The following is a 22,273-nucleotide window of genomic DNA, read 5'->3' as shown; positions in this document are numbered from 1 at the left end:
GTGTTGCTCTGTTGAGGCCAGAGCCATTCTAGTGCCTGAGGCAGAGGTCATGGAGTTGTCCTCAGTGCCCGGGCCAACTTTGCTCCAATGGAGCCTAGGCTGCGGGAGGGGAAGAGAGAGACAGAGAGGAAGGAGAGAGGAAGGGGTGGAGACGCGGATGGGCGCTTCTCCTGTGCGCCCTGGCCGGGAATCAAATCTGGGACTTCCACACGCCACGTGGACACTCTACCGCTGAGCCAACCGGCCAGGGCCTATATAATTCTTTAAGTGAAAAATCTGTCCGTGGACTCTGATCAAGCCTTTAAATGTAATTAGCAACTACAGGAAATACAGTTGTGGGGGTTGGGGTGCTGACCTCCCGCACAGATGAAAATTCGCCTATAACTACGTATAGTGGAAAGAGGAACATGTCAAATGTCACCATAGAAAGATCAGCAAAATACAGACTGTGGGAAACTCTACAGAACGAACAGTTTAGTTTCCTCATCAAATACATCACAAGGGAAGCGGGGCAGGGAAAGAGCCCAAGGATGAAAAGAGATTGAAGAGACATGTCAACCTTTCACAAAGTAAGAATCTTATTTAGATCCCTGGTTGAAAAAGTAATAATTTTAAAAGCCAGGAATTAGTGCAATGACTAATGTTTGGTGATATGAGCAATTATTATAATTTTAAGTGTGATAATTAATGATATGGCTATGTTTAAAAAAGAATCTCACCTTTTAGAGATATGTACTGAAATACTTGCAGATGAAATGAAAAAACACTTCACAAAATGACATGTATATTATGATACTATTTTTATAAAGAAAAGGCACATAGAATATAGGCCTAGCAAAAAGACTGAAGGACTATATTAATCTCTCTGTGTATCTGAAACCATAGGACTAATTAGGCTGCAGTAACAAACAGCCTCCAAATCTCAGGGGCTTACAACGATAAATGTGCTTTCTCACTCACATTAGGTCCTTCATTGGGATCTTCAGTCAATGACCAGGAATGATGGAAAAGCCCTTAGCTTAGATATTCTAGTCTTGTGACAGAAGGAGAAAAAATATGGCTCTTAAAACTTTTATTCAGAGGTAGTGCATGCCATTCATTCCCGTGCACCACTGAACTGACCAGAGTAGGGTTTTGTTTTTTTTTTTCTGAAGCTGGAAACGGGAGAGACAGTCAGACAGACTCCCGCATGCGCCCGACCGGGATCCACCCGGCACGCCCACCAGGGTCCACACTCTGCCCACCAGGGGGCGATGCTCTGCCCCTCTGGGGCGTTGCTCTGCCGCGACCAGAGCCACTCTAGCGCCTGGGGCAGAGGCCAAGGAGCCATCCCCAGCACCTGGGCCATCTTTGCTCCAATGGAGCCTTGGCTGTGGGAGAGGAAGAGAGAGACAGAGAGAAAGGGGGGGGGGGTGGAGAAGCAAATGGGCACTTCTCCTATGTGCCCTGGCCGGGAATCGAACCCGGGTCCCCCGCACGCCAGACTGATGCTGTACCGCTGAGCCAACCGGCCAGGGCCCTGACCAGAGTAGGTTTTGTGGTAACATCTGTTGTCAAGGAAAAGGTAATCTGCCCACAGAAACTGGCTCCATAGTGATGGACAGGGACTATAGGTACTATATAAATAATATAAGAATTTAAAATTTATTTTATTTATATACTTTTTAAATCCTCTAAAGTGAATAAGTAACCCTACTGTAATGAAAATTAATTTGTAAAATTGATTGGTTTTCATGCCTTATTTTTCAATTATCATTATCCTCATAATATGAACCCCTTATGCATATATAGCATTTTACAGCTACAGAGAACTGTCATATCCATTACGTTATTTAATATTCATTTTACAAATGAGGTGTCTCAGATGCATCATTTCATTTCTATTCAGTGCTCTCTGGAAGTCGGTTTGAACAAGTCTAATCTCCTATTTCTTCCCCTGTCTACTGGGCCCCTTATAGGGTCACGTTCTCCGAGTTCTTGAGTTGATCAATTAACAGAGGATTGGACAGAGGGGGCCTGGCGGGGAGGGCTTGTCTGAAGATGGTGAAGGTATAGACGGTGGGCCTGCCCTGGGCAAGGCCTAGTGACACTGTGCGGACGGCAAGGCAATGGGGCCCGATGGGGGGTGGGCTCCGGCACAGGACCGGTCTTAGAGTGGACCACGTTGACTTAGGCTTGGCCCTTCTCTCCAGAGCAACCTAGGGGACACACATTCTTGATTTTTTTGGATCAGTTCCAATTGCAAATATCATCGTTCCATGTCACACCACACTTTCCACCCAGGAGGTCAGAAACCATCGGCTGAGGGTCGAAACGATGTGGGCGCAGCCTGCCTCTGCCTCCGCCGCCCTGCCAGCCAGCCCCACCACCTGCAGGTCTGCTCCTCGCATGAGCAGCTGTGGAAACGGTTGAGACTGAGAATTCTAACATCTGTTCAGTTGTCCACAGATTTCAGTTCAAAAAACAAAACTGCACAACCGAGACCAAGCCTTGCTGAGCCCTCAGAACCTATAACCAGAGCCCTTGTGGTCCTGCCCACAGAGACATCTACGAGGGCTGCAGGCGAACTCGCTTATGTGGTAGACTCCAGAGCAAAACAGCAGACACACCACGTCAGTGTCTGCGTGGGAGGAAGATGATATGAAAACCAAATTGATTTTCTAAATATGTAGACTGTCTCTGGGAGGCCACCTAAGAACCTAGTAACAACGATGGCCTCTGGGGAAGGGACCTGGTGGCTGGGCTCAGGGTAAAGAGGAAGAATTACTTTTCATGGTTTACCTTTTTTGCACCCCCTTGAATTGCGTGACATGAGGAGAAATTTTCTGTTTAAAATAAAGTAAGCTTAGGCCCTGGCCGGTTGGCTCAGCGGTAGAGCGTCGGCCTAGCGTGCGGAGGACCCGGGTTCGATTCCCGGCCAGGGCACACAGGAGAAGCGCCCATTTGCTTCTCCACCCCTCCGCCGCGCCTTCCTCTCTGTCTCTCTCTTCCCCTCCCGCAGCCAAGGCTCCATTGGAGCAAAGATGGCCCGGGCGCTGGGGATGGCTCTGTGGCCTCTGCCTCAGGCACTAGAGTGGCTCTGGTCGCAACATGGCGACGCCCAGGATGGGCAGAGCATCGCCCCCTGGTGGGCAGAGCGTCGCCCCTGGTGGGCGTGCCGGGTGGATCCCGGTCGGGCGCATGCGGGAGTCTGTCTGACTGTCTCTCCCTGTTTCCAGCTTCAGAAAAAAAACAAACAAACAAACAAAAAAAAAAATAAATAAATAAAATAAAATAAAGTAAGCTTCTCATGAATAGAGGAAACACTAGAAGGGGACACATAAAAAATGCGACCAGTGTCTTAAATGGGGTTTTATCACGCTATTCATTTGTTTTTAGAGTTTTCTGTATAGACCAAGTTTTCTATACTGAGCATGAAGCTGCTTTTAAATCAGAAAAATGAAATAAATGCTGTCTTGCAATTTTCAAGTTCACAGTAAGAAAATAAAAAAGTAAAAGAATAACATAAAGAGAACCTAAAATGCATCAGCCCCTTTATATTAACTAGGTCATTTCATCATCACAACATTATAAAGTAGATATGTATTATCATTCCTGCCTTATAGATGAGAACAGATTCAGAGCAGTGCAGTCACTTCCCGAGAGACTTATAACTAAGAAGCGGAGTTAAAACTTGAAACAGTCTTATCTGATCCCAGAAATGCATGTTTTTCCATTTTTCCAAGCTGCCTCTAGTCAGTTAGTGTGTACACAGGACAGTGGCTTTGCAGATGCCAAACAGAATTTGCACACCTCTCCGGAGAGCTCGGCTGATCTGATCCGCCCAGATGCAGGAAGGCCTGGCCAACAAGACCCAGTGTCTGCCCCCGCTTGGTGATCATTGATGAGCAAAGAAGGAAACCATGAAAAAGAATCAAATCAAGTGCCAGAGTTCACATTTGTTAGAAGCGTGATCCAGCCGTGTCTCTCTGCACTCAGACACCTACTTCATCCACCCATTCATTTCCCAAATGCGTGCTGAGCATCAGTTATGTGCTAGGCCCTCGGCTAGTGCTGGGGGGACAGGGGTGAGCAGAAAGAGACGCAGAGCCTGTGCTCACTAGAGCTGACAGTCCGGTGGGGGAGGCAGGTAGTAATCAAACAAAAATGACAACTGCGATAAAGGCTATGGAACAATGTTCAGTGATTTCACTGCCTGAAACTGAAGAAAGTCCTACTCCTACCTTCCAACCGTTCACAACCTGTCTCTGCACTGTTACCACGACTCTCCTGCTGCAAACCCTCCACAGACCTGTCTGCCCACCTCTCCCAACATCCTAAGCTTGCCCGTCCCAGTGCCTTTCTATGACCATGATTCCCGCGGCGTGGGCCAGCTTCTCCCTCAGCACTAGTTGTGAAAATCCTGATCTCTTGAACCAGGCACGTTTGATTCCAGAGCCACCCCACAGAAACGACTCAGGGTAGCTCCCCTCTGACACGGTGGGCACCGCTACGTTTACCATGACCATCACTTATCTCCACAGGGCTATTTTCTTCATTCAGAGTTGTTAAATCTAGGACCAGTGAACGGGCTCCAGAGAGTCTGTGAACCCCTACAATTATATGCAAACATTTATTTGCACATGTGCCTTTTTTTGGGAACTAAGTTTGCAAAAGACACTGTGAATTGCTCTCTAGTATTCATCTACCTAAGGACAAAGCCTACACAAGAGGGAGAGCCAGGCTGAGAGAAAACCAGAGACTCTGAAAGCCTTCCCTGCCTCTGGGCATTTTTAATTTGAGATCAATAGTTGTTTAAGAGGGAAAATGGAAGGAAAAGGAATTCATTCACTTATTTATGAATTCCTTCTCAAAAGATACTCTTCCTTCTTCATTTCTCCAATCGCCCAACATGGAGTCAGTTTCCCCATCCTCTGTAATCCACTGGGCAACTCACTCACCCCTCTTGTGGAGTCCCAATTACATTTCTGCCTGTACCATGGGCAGGCATCTCAAGGACAGGGTCTAGGTCATACTTGTGTTGTTACTTCCAGCAGCACCTAGCACAAGCTCTGGCAAAACAAGGGACAGGAGGAAAGGAGAGAGAGGAAGAAAATATTTTTCAGATGCCTACTATGTATGAACATCTCTGCTAGAGACTTTCCCCTCCATTATTTTATTTAATGAATAAATTTTATATTTTAGCAAATATATTTTAACAAGTAATGAGACAGATATTAGTATTACCATTTGTACAGAGATGGAAATAGAGAATCCAGAGTTAAGCATGCCCTGGCCAGTGGCACAGCAGATAGTGTCATCCCTGAACACCAAAGTCATCAGTTTGATCCTGGGGTCACTGGCTTAACTCCTGAGATTGCCAGTTTGTGCCTCTGTCAGGGCACATAGGAGAAGCAATCAATGGCACAACTAAGTGGATCAACAACTTGATGCTTCTCTCTTTCTTTCTCTCCCACCTTCCTCTCAAAAAAAGTTAAGCATGTTGCCCAAGGTCCTGGTCACACAGTACATGGTAGAGCTGATACTGAGATCACAGCTAGCTAACTCTTCTCACTGGGCATTACACTGCCTTTGTAACCTGTTGCGTTGTTGAGTTAACACAATTCCAGGGAAGTCTGAAGAGGCCTTATGAGGACAAGGGTGAGTGGGAATCTCCAAGTTGCCTATGTCTGCCCCCCAAAATGTGCCTCCATGAAAACTTTTGAATGTGAGGGATGTCATCATGTAATCCTAACCAATGGCTGGGAAACTGCTGATGAGCAAGGCAGTTGAGGGAACAAGAAATTGCTTTATTTAAAAAAAATTTTTTTTGTTTCTTCATATTCAAGAATATTTAATACTTTAGGGTAAATGTTCTGCCTCCACTTGTCCCAATGGCACATGAACTTGTTTATTAAAGCTGAACAATGACAGCCTAATGGCAACAGACAACCAACTTCCTGTTTGGGAAACATGTGAGCAAAAGGTTACAGCCAGGCACCTGATTCTCAAACAGGGAGTCTAAAAATACCATCAAAAGAAAACCACTTGAGACATGGCTGCAGTTCCCACGAGAAGTGTCTGCTTCAGAGAAGATGCCCCTGCTCCCCAGCTCCGTACCCTCCTCTGCTTCCTTTCCCGCTCTCGAGAAGCAGGGTCCTCAGGGGTGACCAGTGGACTTCCACATCTCCCCAGGGGGCCTTTCAAATCCACTCCCGAATAACCGAAGTACTATTTTGGTCCATAGGGTCTATAAAGACATTGATATTCTTACTCTTAAGCCCCAACAAATCAGTGTATGTGAAGAGTTTGTAAGTTGTATTTTAATAAAACTCAAATGTATTTGAAACTGTTTCTGAATTCATTGTAGATTTTTTGTCACTAGTTTTCTTCTTAGACAATAGCTACTAAAAGTTGTTCTCCTGGCAGTTCTGCAATGGTACTAAGGAGGGGTCTTCATACTTAAAAACTGTAAATTATCACCTGTCCTAAACTTCCATCCTTGCCCCTTCCCTCTCTCAGGTGGTATGCTACCCCAGACTCTGTCAGAATGTCTCCCCCACACCCAGGACGTCCTCTACTCCCTCAAGATTTTCAGGCCTTGGTCTAGACTTGGCTGAGAGGTCTTCTGGTTTCTGGAAACTATATGGGGTGTTAGGCAGAAAAGGCTGAAGCTAAGACCTGCCAACGATCTGCTCACTCGGCCGCCTGAGTGGGGAGTGTGCCCCAGATGTGGGAGAACTGAGGCAATTACAGAGGTGAACTGACCCAGAAGTGGAATCAGAGGGAAAGAAAAGGGCAGCATTCAAGGTGGTAGCCAGTTTGGTCACGATTCAGGCAGCAGACAAGACAGCCCCTGAGTTTCCAGAGAACATACTGGAGGCCCCAACAGAACACAATCAAAGATGTGTTTGACCTGCTCTAAGATTCAAGGGGCAAGTGGCACAGCTGGGGCGAAGTGACTCAGCCCAGGGACAGGGTGAAGGCCAGGAAGGGGCACCACTGTGAGGATTAAATGGGTTATGAATCTGGGACATGGTTGACACTCAGGATATGGAGTGTGTGTGTGTGTGTGTGTGTGTGTGAGTGAATGTGTGCGCGTGCCTGCGTGCGTGGGTGCACATGTATGCGTGTGGGAGTGGTGCACAGAAGCAACTATCTAAGCAGAATCCAGGTCCTGAGAAGCGGGTCCATCAATGCAGACAGCTGCAGCTGGTAGCGTAGCAGGTGGAGAAGGTAGGAACCTTTGTCTTTACTTACAATTTTTTCCTACTTGGAACACATTTTCCCCCATCCAACTGCCACTTACTGAAATCCTCCCCATTCTGTGAAGTCCAGCTCAATGTTACCTCCTTCAGAGCCAGAACTTTTCTCAGCCCCTACATTCTGCACCGGTTGCCCTCTGGGTTAGAAGCTCATCGGGAATCCTTGTTTTTGAGGCTGTAGGGGTGGTGGATGGAGTCAGGTGGATGGAGCCAGAAGTTTTAGGCTTAGGTCCCAGACCATAGCTCGACCACTTGATGAGCTGAATATTCTCTGTGCCAGTTTTCTCATCTGAAAAGTCTTGACAATAATAAAACCAACTTGAAAGCTCATTTTGCAGTTACTACTGGGCTTTCCACTCATAGAAATATTGTCAACTTCAGACGTGTTCATGTAGAGCAGTGGTCAGCAAACTCTTTAGTCAACAGAGCCAAATATCAACAGTACAACGATTGAAATTTTTTTTGAGAGCCAAATTTTTTAAACTTAAATTATATAAGTAGGTATATCCCTTATCGAGGTAGTGACCACACTTTTTTGTGGAAGAGCCACACTCAAGGGGCCAAAGAGCCGCATGTGGCTCACGAGCTGCGGTTTGCCAACCAGGGCTAGGGGAAAAAAAATAGAACAAGATGCTACATAAATGTGATCTATATTTATAATTTTCAAATCTTTTCCCCCTGATATTTTCTCACAAAGTACCCTGAACACAGAGGATACTTAGTAATTTGTGGTAGTTGGGTAGCAGTAAAAAGCACGCTCGGGTAGCAATATGGATTGTCATTACAACTAAAACCACCATCCGCTTCCTGCATTCCACACCTACGGGCACCAGCCGGGCGCTCCGGCCGAGTCACCAGGGAAGGACACGGTGGGGCAGACGGCAGAAGGCAACCTCAACTTTGAGTTTCTAAACACACTTTCAGAACTTGTAAGGGAAATAGTTTTGAAATACCAATTAGTGGTAATAACTGGGCTCTTTGAGCTCCAAAAGCCAGAATCCTAAGGAATCTAGGCATAAAGTTAATGCCAAAACAGTAGAAGCAGCAGATTGGGAGGAGACAAAAACTCCCATACTTGGAAGAGAGGAGAAAGAGTCTGGCAGTAGCGTGAAAGCCAGTGTGGGACCCTGACATGATGTCTGTCTCCCAATTCAGGCCAAACTCCAGAGTTAGGGGGATGCTGGAAGCCCCTTAAGGGCTGTGGATCTCAGGACAAAAGACTATGTTTTCAGCGCGGAGCAATCAGGAATGCAGCAGGCCAGTACAGCAGCAGCAGAGGAGAAACTGGAGTGTGCTGTTTCTAGACAAAGGGGGCCTATGGTAGTTGCTCTGAGTTTCCTATGGTTCCAGATTAGCACAATAGATTAAGTGGAATTTTCTTGTGTGTCCCTGAGAGTGGCTCAGAGTAGCTGAGAGGATGGGCAGACCTGAAGAAGCTTTGCAAAGAACAAAGAGAATGCCAAAGGACTGATGGCCAGAACCAGGTGAGACTAGGGACTTTCAGGTGATGCCGATGGGGAGGGGCCAATGACCAGAGAGAGACCAATGGGAACACAGATGCTCAGGCGTGAACCAATGACAAAAAGGATCATGGTAAGCCTGGGCCAAACGCCTCTTTCTAGGATGCCCGGGCACTGTGTAAATGCCCCCTGGAACTATATAAGCAACCCAAATCCTGAATTGATCAAGTTTTCCTGAAGTGAGATGTTATTAAGTTAACTACAATTTCTACCAGAGGGAAAGTTCAAGACAAAGGTTGAGTTCAATGTTAGAAACATATCAGGTTAAATAAAAAATATTTTTGCATACTTGAGTTTGTAGCCTGAGATTTGGACCCTCTATACTAATTAGAACTCAGGAACAATATGAAATTCAAAACTAGGCTAAGCTAGTCCGTGGTGAGAGAGACCAGAGTAGTAGTTCCCCTCGGACTGGTGCAGCTTGGGGACAGGCTGGGATGCCAGAATGTTCTAGACTGGGGTGGTGGTTACATGGTTGTCTACACATGTAAAAAGTCATCAAACTGTACACTTAAGATGTCTGCATTTTACTGAATGTACGTTATACCTAAAAATAAAAGAGGAGCAAACATTGAGATTAAACACAGACAAGTAAAGTTAACAGAAACACTGTGGGCAGCGGAGGGCTCACTGTGGGGACACCTGGTGGTCCCAAGTGTCCCAGGTTCCCCAGAGGGAATTGGGCATAAGGGTAGCAGCTGTGCCAGCCCTTCCTCCTGACACACTCTCACAAAGCACCACTGGTTCCCAGAACCTCGCACGGGGCAGCCATCTCTGAAGACGCGGGAGGCCCCAGCTGGGACCAGGATCCTGGCTTGTTTCAGGCCTCGCTCTGAGGGATGGTTTATGCAGTGGAGAACACATGGGCCACAGTGAGCAGACAGGTGTTCATTCAGGTTCTTGTCTTGCCAGCCATGAAACCTGGAGCTTTTAACTTAATATTGCTGAATCTTATTTTTCTCATCTATGAATTGAGGGGTAAAAATACACTGCTCACAAAAATTAGGGGATATTTAAAAATGAATATGAAGCAATGAAAAAAAGAAGCATTTGTGTTTTTTTTTTTATTAAACAAAAACATCAGAAAAGCAAACGACAAGTCAAAGAAAGTTGTTCAATTATTCAAATGAAATGCAAAACCAACTTTTATTTCATTGGTGAAAATGCACTGTACAAAAGGCTGAAAGTACTGGAGCATCTGCACATCCCTTGGCCCCCTAATTTTTGTGAGCAGTGTACCTACCTCATGTTAAATAAGATAATACAGGCCAAGAGTTGTCACAGAATGAATGCTCTAAAAAGGGCAACTGTTACTGTTAGGTGAACTCAGGAGTTTAACTTTGATTTTTTTAAGGCTCATAGTAGCCATATAGCAACAAAGTTGGTTGACAAAGAGTGTATGGGGGAGGCCCTGGCCGGTTGGCTCAGCGGTAGAGCGTCGGCCTAGCGTGCGGGGGACCCAGGTTCGATTCCTGGCCAGGGCACATAGGAGAAGTGCCCATTTGCTTCTCCATCCCCCCCTCCTTCCTCTCTGTCTCTCTCTTCCCCTCCCGCAGCCAAGGCTCCATTGGAGCAAAGATGGCCCGGGCGCTGGGGATGGCTCCTTGGCCTCTGCCCCAGGCACTAGAGTGGCTCTGGTCGCGGCAGAGCGATGCCCCGGAGGGGCAGAGCATCGCCCCTGGTGGGAGTGCCAGGTGGATCCCTGTCGGGCGCATGCGGGAGTCTGTCTGACTGTCTCTCCCCGTTTCCAGCTTAAAAATGAAAAAAAAAAAAAGAATGTATGGGGGAGAGGGTGCATCAGACAGTCAGCAGGTTGATTCTGTCTTGATAATGGTTAAGAAATAGCTGGACTGGTTTTCTTGCCTAAATCAACTGGCTATTCCAATGTTGAGTAAATATAATCTATGGGTCCCTGTCAATGACAACAGAAGTTCATCTCTACCTCACAGTAATGAGACCTACTTTTTGCTAGGTGTCTGACACTTGATAGGTACATACTTAAAAATGAAGCAATTATTAGGATTAGCCTGTGGACTATTTCCTCCTCTACTAGCCAATGAGGTTTCCAAGAGCCAGGATTGGGCTTCTCAGTGTCCTCTTAAAGGAGTTCAGGCAATTTTTGTTGGGGTCATTATTAGTTTCTTAGGTAGTCTTCATATTCGGCAAGTAATGAATAACAACACAAGTATGCATTGATTCAACAAATATCTACACAATACAATGCACAGAACACATGTTATAGACTTGAGCACCTCAAACCTGTACAATTTGTTAGTGTCAAACCAATAAATTCAATTAAAAAAATTTTAAATATGTATTCACTGTATTCCAGGTATTGAGGGAGCCAAGAAGCCAACACAGGCCATCAAGTCAGCCACTGAGCCCATAGCTACTTCATCCTGACAGGTCTCATCATCGTTCATCCTGTCATTAGCAAAAGAAATACGAACATGAGCACTGCCAGGACCTTCACCAAAGCCTCTACAAACTCTAAAGCCTCCACAAACTGCCACCATATGAAAGTCACGTCCCCACTTGGGAGGTGTTGTGAGGGGCCACACGAGTCTTTGCAGGCCCGGGCCAGACAAGCAGCATCCCACTCCTGCATCCTTCTCTTCTCTCATGTTCACTCTTGGGACTCAGCCTGATCTCTGTTCTTCTGAGCTCCCTTTTCTAGCCAGCTGTTCTGTATCTTAGGGGTCTTTCTCCTTCAGGACTAAACGTAGGCTGAGTACGCTCTCCCTGACCTCACATGTTCTTGTTGCCCTGAAGATAAGCTCAAAAGCCTTTCTCCTTTTATGAGTTTTTAAGAGTAAAAATGAAAGTAACAAATATGGCAAAGTTCCTCAAGATAGAAAAGTCCTACCAAGTTCTTGCAGTCCTTGTCCCACGTCTGTAGTTTCTGACTACCTTGCTTATTTAGGGCTCTGAAGCCTGAAGGTCCAGTTAAGGCAAGAAGGCCCTGTGCTTCTCTGGAGTCCCTGTTAGGAGACATTTATCTCAAAATCCCTGCCTCAAATGTGAACAGGTCACTTTGGCCTTTCCCCTTTGGCGCTTCTGGTACTTTTACCTTTCCAAAAACTACTTAGAAAATATGTTTCTCCCTATAGTAGGCCAATAAGTCATGGCCAGGTTACTGAAAAATTCCTCGAGTGGGAAGATCATTCAGCACCTGCCACACTGAAAGATTCTTCCTAAAAGAAAGAAACTGCCCCACTCTTGCCATAGCTGATCGGCTCAGCGGGCCCTTGGCCCAGGCCCATCAGTCTGTTCACAGGCCAGCAACTCAAGAAGTCATCTAGCATGACAAGCTCTTTCTAAATAGCAATCGTGATGACTGGCTAGGTCAATAGACTCCTCTCTTTCTGAACTGGGAGAGAAGCAATCAATGCGTAACAGAGAGACTAGCAGAAAAGGAGGGAGAGCCGGAGTCACATCAAAGGTGTGGATATTAAGAAAGCTTCATACTGGATGGGTCAAGAACACCAAGACCATCGATTCCCGTTGATTGCAATCCCACGACAGGAGAATCAGCTTCTGTGAATGTCATAAAGTAACAAGATAAAATGCCAACTCTAACACACTTTTCTCCACCTGTAATTCTGAGTTAATTTTTAAAAACCCTCACAGGCTAGTTCTTCGAATTATTGATGTGTCATATGACTGTGATTAAACAACACTTTAAATCATGGTTTCTTATCATCTTAATCTAAGAATAAAAAGATTTAAGGTTGGTTTAGGGAAATGGCCCCACAGTTCAGTGTCAGCTCAGTTTATCCAAGACAAAAACTGTCCAAAGTAAGGTAAAAATTAACTCACAAATGATGGGAAGAAACTTCTATTTAACATCTTCTATTCAACACCAGGTACTGTACAAATATCGCCTCATTTAATCCTCATAATAACTCTCCCTGAAAGGTAGGTATCATTATCATTCTAATTTTGCAAATCAGAAAGAGAAGCTAAAAAAATATATAAGTAACATGTCCACAGCCACACAGCAAACAAGTGACTGAATTGAGATTTAACTCCAGAGTCTGGTGAGCCTAAAGGCGATGCTCTTTCCACTGCGCCACTCTGCCTTATGAAAGATAGTTAGAGATAACGAGCATACTTTACGTCTAAAGAGATCCCCAACAATATATGCAGCCATTGAAAGAACAGGGCAACTCTACATATACTGACCTATAACAAACAATCTCCAATATATACCGTGAAGCCAAAAAAAAAAACAAGATGTGAAATCAAGTGTATAGTGTGCCAACATCTGTGTTTCAAGAATGGAGGCAATGTGTACAAGTGGTGTAGGCACACACATGGCATGGAGGACGGTGAGACTGGCTACAGTGGAGAAATGCTTCACTGTTTCCTCTTTTGTGTTTCTGAATGGGGAACGGGGGTAGGTTCCAAAACAATAATTAATTTTAAAAACCGTAAAGTCATTTCAACAACCTATGAACTTCTCTGTCCCTTATGGTACCTGTAAGCATGAAAATATTCCCGGTTTTCTGTCTGACACTTCAAAGCCAATAACTAGAAGCAAGAGATATCAGGAGTGAGTTAAGTGGACACCCAGAAACCCACAGCACTTTTCTCTTATTTTCAGAAAAATTAATACTTACAGGAAAGTGAATAAAATGGCCATGGAGAGAAACTTATTGTTTTTTGCCTAGAATGTGAACAAGATTTGGAAAACTGGGAAGTGAGAGATTCCCAGAAAAGGGGAATCAACAATGAGAGAGTTTGCTCTATCTCTAATCTATCTCTGTTCTCTTACATTCTCTCTGTCTCATTAAATCTAAACTCACCACATGGGAGAGAATGAAAAGAAGAAGATAAAATAAATTTATAGCAAAATAATTTCCAGATATATTAAAGATTTAAGTAGCAAATCTGTAGATGTAACAATACTAAATGAAATTATAAGTGATTAAGTATATAATCAAGAAGTGGGGAAGATCTTTTTTAAAATGCACACCAACGGCATAAATTATCAAAGACCCCTGGCCAAGTAGCTCAGTTGGTTAGAGCGTCATCCAGATACACCAAGGTTGTGAGTTCAATTCCCAGTCAGGGAACAGACAAGAGTCAACCAATGAATGCATAAATAAGTGGAACAACAAATAGATGTTTCACTCTCTCTCTCTCTCTCTCAAATTAAAAAAAAAATCAACAGGAAAACAATCAATAGATTTGTCTCAATACTAATTTTAAACTTTTCTACATAAAAAAGTTATAATTAAAATTGTGAGTTAAGTGATCCATGGAAAATATTTGCAATGTTATTACAAAAGATTACAGTGTTTACTACCTAAAGAGTTTTCACAGCCTCTTGAAGACTAACCCAAAACTGAAAGGAGAACAAGAAACAGAAGCATGAACTCCATCCTCAGTGAAATCAGGAGACACCAGTAACCCCAAACCACAGAATATGGAGACTGGTAACTGACTTTGTTGAAAGGAAAGGTCATACTAAGTGCCTACAGAGGAACAAGTTTGTCCCTTAGAACCCAAATAAGCAGGAATATAAAAGTCCCAAGGAACCAGGAAGGCCAGAAGGTAGGGGCTGATAACAAGATGTTAAGCCTCCTGGACCTCCTCTTCTCCTCTTGCTGTCTAACAACTCCCACCCTCATTCCCAATGCAGAAGGAGACTCATCCTCTGGAGGAACCACATTGGAGAGGTTCTAGACTCAGGAACACCAGAAACTAAGGACAACACATGAGAACATCTTAAAAGAAGGTTAAGTAAAAATTTGCACACACACTTACATACCTAGTCTAGAATACATGCAGCTGTCTTACAATCCCTAGGCAAGAGACTGAAGGTCCTTATCTGGAGAAACTGAACAATCCTAAGAACAGTCTGACAGCTATTGACATTTGGTATCTCCATTTTAAAAAATTGGGAGGGTCCTGGCTGGTGGTGTAGTGGGTAGAGTGTTGCCCCAGAACACTGAGGTCATTGGCTCAGCCCAGGGCTGCTGCCCCTGAGGGCTCTGGCTCAAGTCCTGATCAGGGCGCATATGAGAAGCAATCAATAGCACAACTAAAGTGGAACAACCAGTTGATGCTTCTCTCTCTCTCCCTTCCTCTCTCATACTCTTTCTAGCTCTTTCTTCTCTTTCTCTCTCTCTCTCTCTCTTCCCCCACCCCACTTTTTTTTTCTCAAAAAACAAAACAACAAAAAACTGGCAGATCACCTGATAACCCTGATAAAACTCTTTAGACCACTAGCCTTTCATCCTGCTCCAATCCTGCTCCATGTGCAGCTTCCAACCAGCATTCTAAGCCTTCAATCTTAAAGATGACTAAACAGCCAAGGGTCAAAATCAGGCGTCCCCAGACTATGATTCACGGGCCACATGCGGCCCCCTGAGGCCATTTATCCAGCCCCCACTGCACTTCCGGAAGGGGCACCATTTCATTGGTGGTCAGTGAGAGGAGCACTGTATGTGGCAGCCCTCCAACGGTCTGAGGGACAGTGAACTGACCCCCTGTGTAAAAAGTTTGGGGACCCCTAATCAAAATTATCCAAAAGGCATTTGAGGAAACCCTCTCTAGTGGTTGGTGCATCCATGTCATAATTCCCTAAACTGGTAAATACTACTTTATATGGCAAAAGAGTGTGATTAAGTTGAGGAACTTAGGAGAAGCTTATCTGGGTGGCTCCTAACAGCAATCACATGTATGTTTATAAAATACAGACACACAGAGAGGAGGGGCCAATGGGACCATGAATGCAGAGACGAGGGTGGCGCAGCCACAGGGAAGGGGTGCCAGCAGCCACCAGAAACTGGAAGAGGCAAAGAGCAGATTCTCCCCGAGAGCCTCCAAAAGGATTGCAGCCTTGCTGAATTTGAACTTCTGGCCTCCGGAACTGTAAGAGAATAAATTTCTATTGTTTTAAGGCACTCAGCTGGTGGTAATTTGTTATGGTAGCAATATAACAGAAAACTGATACACACTCTAAGACGAAAGTTGGAGACCTGAGCAGACAAGCAGAGTCAAGATATTCAAAAGAAAGAAAGCAGAAAAAAACTTTAAATATAATATCTTCAAAGAAGTTAAAGTAGAAATCTATTAAAACAAGAATTCTTGTAAACTAAGGCTATGTTAGCAGAATTTAAAAATTAACCAAAGAGTCTAAAGATTAAGTTGAAGAAAACCTATCTCCTCAGGCTATCATACAGGACTTCCATTCAGCCAGTGAGAAAAACAGGAGGCGTGGTTCCTAGCCCCAACGTTGTCATGTAAGGCACATAGTAAGTGTTCAATAAAATTTGTGTTCATCGAGCATCTACTTTGGTGTCAGACACTTGAAACAGTAATACCATTACTATTACTATTGTCAGTACTGGCCATTTTGGGAGAGTTGGTCCAGAGGGAGATGTTGCCTTTTAAGAGAAGGTTCAGAAAAAGCATAAAGGCTATAGTAGATAGAGGTCTCTCCATGACATGGGAGGAATTTCCCTGAAGTTAGATTGTTGGAGTAGCAGGTGGAGGGGATGACATGGGGGTGCTGAGCAAGAAGATGCTGAGCTCTCCTCCACTCAATGAGGGGAGTGTCCCTAACACTCAGTAAGCCTGAGTGTGTAAGCAGATAAGGACAGAGAGGGGAGAGAGGCTGGGTGTGTCAGTGGTAACTGACTTGGAGACACCACTAGGTAAGGTGTGACCCGCCCTGCTGGAAGCAATTTGCTCTGTATCTTTAAAGGTCCCTGAGGAAAATGAGACAATCACATTGGCTGACACTGCAGCAATCCATTACTCAGATTTCAACAGAACTGTTTCATGGTTGATTTTGCTCCATCTTCCCAATCTTTCTTCCTTGCTGGACATCATAATTCCTCACAGTTGCCAGCCTCAACAAGAATAATGTCATTGGCCATGGTCTTGATCCTTGACTCCTCATTTCCAGATGTTGTTTTCTGTTCCCCTCAATTTCTGACTTAGTGATGATCCAAGAGGATGCCACCACCTAAAGTCCCAAACCGTGTACAAGATCTGGCCTGTCTGTCTCTGGATTTATCATAAATACTATCATCTTCAGTGAGACAATCTCTGTTGTAACCCAATGTGTTGGGAGCCGATCCACTAATGCTGGGTAACTAGGTCACAGCAGAAGAAGATCCACAACTGCTGATTGACAAAGTCACAGCAAAAGAAGATCGATGGCTACTGGTTGATAGAGTCACCGCAGTGAAGACCAACGGCTGCGGGTTGACAAAGTCACCGCAAAGGAAAGGCATAACGATACTTCCCCCTTTGATCTTTTGAATTAATCTGGCCTTATATCCCCCCCTTTTTCTGGGTGTGTGCTATTATTTATGGCACAGGGATAATAGTACCGTGCTTTCCCTGTAGATTTGTAGTAATTTCTTTAGAAATGAGACAGAGGGTGTAAGTTCCACAGAAAAGCCTGTAAGCCCCTTGAACTGGGCTCATAAACATAAGAGGCTGGCCATGATATCCCTCATAAAGGGTTAAGTTTGTAGGAGAATTTCTTCTTATTAATCATGTTAGAAAGAATAAAGTTAGAACTTAACTAGTGTATGAATATAGTAAATGAATAAAGTTTAACTAGACATTAGAATCTTAGGTAAGGTGTAGTGGAGTGGCCCGTTGCGTGGCCTTGGATGGGAGCACAGCTAGCAAGTAAAGAATGTTTTGTTAAAAGACTTGTTTTGTGACTGAAGGCAGTTGCTGGGCTTTTCTCAGTAAAACATTCTCATGAGATTTTTGTATTTTCCAAGAATAAGGAGAGGAAAGTGGTGGGATTCATAGCAGCAATAGCAATTAATGCCTTCTGATATTATGTTGCTACTAGCTATCTTGCAGGTGCACTCTATGTATCTTTAAGTAAAAGTTACTCTTAATGCTATGTCAGTTTCTTAAATAGCAAGCCTTTTGTAGTCTTGTGAAAAAAGAATTAGGACACTACATGAACTCAAGGCTATTTGCCTGAGCAAGTGGTGGTCCTTTGCTAGTCCTTGATGATTTCATCTGCCATCTCTCTCTGCACCCTTGACTCACAACAACAGTAAAATAGAGTTATTAATTAGTACTAATCTTTTAGAAGTTTGTACCAATATTGTTATTACTATTCAAGTTATTGTATAACTGTACTTTGAATAACTTACCACCTGACTTGTAGCTTATAGATATGAATTAACTGTTATCTAGAAATATGTAACCATAGTGAAACTAAAACAATGATGTATTCAAAATGCCATGTGATTGTAACTTAGTGTGTGTGCAGAAAAAGTAAAGTTAGACCAGCCATAGGCAGAGATGCCTGGCAGTAAATGCTAACCAGAGAATAAAGAGAAAGAAAAGAATTCGGCTCTCTCACTCGATTCATGCCGACGCCGTCTCTTCCTGTGGGACCCCTGGATTCCCCCCGGGGCTGGACCCCGGCACCAATGCAACCAAGTTCAAAGTGTAATCTTAGACCTAGGCAAAGTTAGTAACTTGGGATAGGACCTCTGTGATAATTGTAGATACAACTGACATAATCTATGGGTCTAATATTCTATGAATTAAACATAATTATTATAATTGGACTGAAACATAGTCAAATGCCAACAATGAAACTTAGTCCTGAGGGCTCTCTGTCTCACCTTCTGTTATGCCCCTCATCAGGGGTACTCCTCTTTCCCACACACAGTAAAATGCTGAGCAGTCAAGGTTCGGCTTTCCCGAGAATCTAGGCACTCCTCCTCAAGAGATTGCGTGGTGTGGTGACAAGCACGTGGCCTCCTGGCTCAAAAAGCCCAGGACTCAAATTATAGCCTTGTTATTTATCCTCAATGTGCCTTACTTTCCCCAGCAGTGAAGTAGGGCAAAGCAACTTTCTCCCCAGGAAGTTAAGTCTATGAACTGGGACTTCAGCCCCAGGCTCATTAGGCTTCTAGAAATCAAGTCAGTGATCCTGGAGTCAGGACTGACTGTAAGTATGGGCACCAGGCTCCCCTGCTTTCATCTCACTCAGGTGTCACTGCCTCGTCTCACCAGCTCTCACAAAATTTCCAAAGAAGCATCTTCTGACTTTCAAGTAAGCACAGGCCCAGCTAATTGTGTGTGTGTGTGTTCCAGGTACCAGCCTGGGAGCCAGTCCAGGCAGGTCCCTGGGAGCCACGCATTCCCTGCTGCAGAGGAGGCCCTGGGCCTGCTTGGGCACACACCTGGAAGAGGTTAGCAGCCTCCAGGACCCGCTGGACGTTCTGCTTGGTGATCAGCGCCTTGCTGGTGTAGGTGTAGTCCAGGAGAGTGTGCATGGTCTCAGCATCGACCCCTTTGATGATGATCCTCTTCTCATACTTTTCCTTTAAATCATTGCAGAACATGGCCCTGGAAGAGCCACATGAATATGTGAGTCCTACTATGACCCTTAGTTCCAGGACTTTAAAGACCCCACCCCCTTCAGACCTGTCTGGCCCATGGAGCAGTTAAATGAAGTCATAAGGATGGGTTTTCAATCTGATAGGATTGGTGTCATTATCAGAAGAGGAAGAGAGTCCTCACAGAAACCGACCACGCTGGCACCAGGATCCTAGACTTCTATGCTTTAAAAACATGAGAACAGGTGCCATTATCTTCTGGTGACATCACTGAAACAGGAAGCTCCCTAAGTGGAGCCCCGGTGACAGAATGTACTTCTCAAAACTGGGACTTCCATCCCAACAAAGTGAGGATTATTCCGCTAAATCCTGTTCCTCCTCCTTTCCCCACACCTCCTCTTTATCTCTGGAAATCACTCGTCAGTTTCAAATTGCTTGACTAGCTGACCTTTGAACCTTTTGTTTTAGCCAATGAGATCTCTCTCGGGTTCTCTCTGTTCTTCTTGCTCTGTCTTTATCAACAGTAATCCTTCTACTCTTCTCTCCTCCCTCCTCTTCTCTCTTTCCTTCTCTCTTTCTCCTCACAGAATATGGTAATATGAAGAGAGAGAGAGAGAGAGAGAGAGAGAGCGCGCAGATGTGAATTCTGGAAAGTTAACAAATCCTCTGGAACCAGAGGAGCAGTGATGTCATTTGAACGGATGACCGATTTACTAGCCACCCTTTTCAGCCAGAAATGCTCTTGGTCAGAGGGGCACAGCACTGTCTGCAGAACCACACACCTTTCAAAGTGACAACACACAGAGCTCACATCGTTGCTTCCTCCTGATTCCATGGAGAACCCTGCCATCAAAGCGACCACACAATTCCTTCCTGGCCCAGCCTGTCTTCCTGGGAGGGGTTGGACAAGCTCGCTCTCTAAGCCTCCTTTGTTTGGGTTCTGAGAGCAGCCCAGCCCAAGAGAAACATAATGAGAGCCATATGTGCCATTTTCCATTTTCTAGTCATTTTATTTTTTAAAAGGTAAAACGATAAAATTAATTGTAATATGTTTTATTAACTCAATACACCTCAAATATTATCATTTCAACACGTGCTAAATTGTTTAAAATTATTAATGAGACCATTTACATTCCTTTTTTTCCACAATAAGTCTTCAAAATCCTTTATGTATATTATATACTTAAAATACATCTCAATTCAGACCAGCCATGACAGAAACGCTTGGTGGCTAGTGGCCGCTCTATTGGACAGTGCAGCTCTAAAGCTTCAGTCTTGAACTCTGGTGTTGGGTCACCGCATTGGCAATCATCTCAGGGGGTAAAGTGAATGTCACCCACATCAGTGACATGTACATGAATATATGAGAAACAGGACATTTAGTGGGAAAGGGTGGGCAGTGGTGAGTGAGTCAAATGAAGTTTCTTAAAACTGAGGCAACAGGCCCTGGCCGGTTGGCTCAGCGGTAGAGCCTCGGCCTGGCGTGCGGGGGGGACCCGGGTTCGATTCCCGGCCAGGGCACATAGGAGAAGCGCCCATTTGCTTCTCCACCCCCCCCCCTTCCTCTCTGTCTCTCTCTTCCCCTCCCGCAGCCAAGGCTCCATTGGAGCAAAGATGGCCCGGGCACTGGGGATGGCTCCTTGGCCTCTGCCCCAGGCACTGGAGTGGCTCTGGTCGCGGCAGAGCATCGCCCCCTGGTGGGCAGAGCATCGCCCCTGGTAGGCGTGCCAGGTGGATCCCGGTCAGGCGCATGGGGGAGTCTGTCTGACTGTCTCTCCCCGTTTCTAGCTTCAGAAAAATACAAAAAACAAAAACAAACAAACAAAAAAAAAACAAAACAAAAAAACTGAGGCAACATATCGCTAGAGTGCAATTTAAAAATGCTCCTTCACCTAGAATGTGATTTTAAGGTTAATGAAAGGTAAATTTTGTTGACTCTGTATAATCTCAAAAATTCCAATAAAAACTGGAAAAGTCTCATGAAGGGATGTCTCAAAGCTAAATAAATATGTAAATTGTCTAATTCAGTGCCTTGCACTTAGAAGGGCTCTTAAAGGAAGCCTGTCTGTTTCCCATGTGACACAATTACTGGAATCATTTGGACTCCTGATTGGACTGCCACCAGACACAGCTTCTGAATTCCATCCTGGAGTCAGTCACTGAACAAAATCCTCCCCAGCTAGCCCATACCTGACTGGGTGTCTGCAATCCCCTGAAGCCAACCTTTGTGAGCTAGTGATGTTCCGGGGTAGAGACCAAGTGAGACAGAAGTTGTATTTAGAATCATTTTAGTCTGATCCTGCGGGGAACCGCTGGCGAATACTCTCCTGGGCTGTTCCAGCAAGAGGCCCAGAAGCTGGGCTGTGATACTTTAGCCCCTGTCGCCAGTCTTAGCTGTGGGCCACCCCCCACCCCAGGAGGTGAAGGCTCAGCACTTGGGCTGTAATCTTTTACATTTATGTTTATAGTACTTTGTAGGGCAAACAACATTAATTCTTTGAATATCACACCCCTTTCAGAGGTGATAGACTGAAGTAGAAGCCAAGTAAATTGTCTAAGACCATACAGGTTGTCAACAATAAAATTGAGACCAGAACCAAGGACTTTGGGCTCTTAGTCTGGGACTCAACAGGGCATGAATTCAAGAAAATCAGCAGGAGTTCAAGGCCATCTTTAGGAGGTCAACTGAGTATTAGCACTGAATAAACCAGGCCAAGCTTTGCTTTCTGAGAACACACCTGGGTTAGTTATTACTAACCATTTACCCTGTAGCTTATATGTGAGATAAAAATTTTGGGCAATAAAAAAAATAGTTCTAGCCAGACACTGACCAATTCTCATGAGACTCTTGTAAAACAGAGGTAGCTATTAAAATCCTCATTTTTCATTAGAAGCAGTCTCACCACAGGGAACCAGTTGCCCAATACTTGAGCAGTGAATCAGCACAGACCCCAAAATAGCGCTTGAGTGAGTGAGTTTATCTCCCACAACAGCCATGGGCCCCAAACACTGCTGGGCCACAGTCCCCTCGCAGCTCTGCACGCCTCGCTCCTTAGCCCATTCCGGTCTGCTGGGATGTCTCCTCCTCCAAGCGGCCCTCGCTGACACTGCCTCCATCTAAATAGTCATTCTCTAATGTCTTTATTTCTTTTCTTTTCCTTCATAA

The 22,273-nt window shown here is 44.8% G+C and overlaps 1 protein-coding gene across 2 annotated transcripts in view; it reads right to left on the bottom strand.

Moving 5' to 3' along the window:
• Positions 1 to 22,273, bottom strand: part of KLHL6 (kelch like family member 6) — an 82,818-nt gene that overhangs the window by 47,825 nt on the left and 12,720 nt on the right. For both annotated transcript variants that reach the window (XR_010726844.1, XM_066241230.1), the window contains exon 2: positions 18,952 to 19,117. Coding sequence is in view for 1 of the 2 variants with exons in the window: in XM_066241230.1 (XP_066097327.1) it covers positions 18,952 to 19,117 (166 nt within the window). In the remaining variant the exon portion in view is untranslated. The remainder of the gene's footprint in view (positions 1 to 18,951; positions 19,118 to 22,273) is intronic.

Source organism: Saccopteryx bilineata, chromosome 8 (genome assembly GCF_036850765.1).
Source record: "Saccopteryx bilineata isolate mSacBil1 chromosome 8, mSacBil1_pri_phased_curated, whole genome shotgun sequence".
NCBI classification, from domain to species: domain Eukaryota; kingdom Metazoa; phylum Chordata; class Mammalia; order Chiroptera; family Emballonuridae; genus Saccopteryx; species Saccopteryx bilineata.
This window is presented reverse-complemented; position numbering and strand designations above follow the sequence as displayed.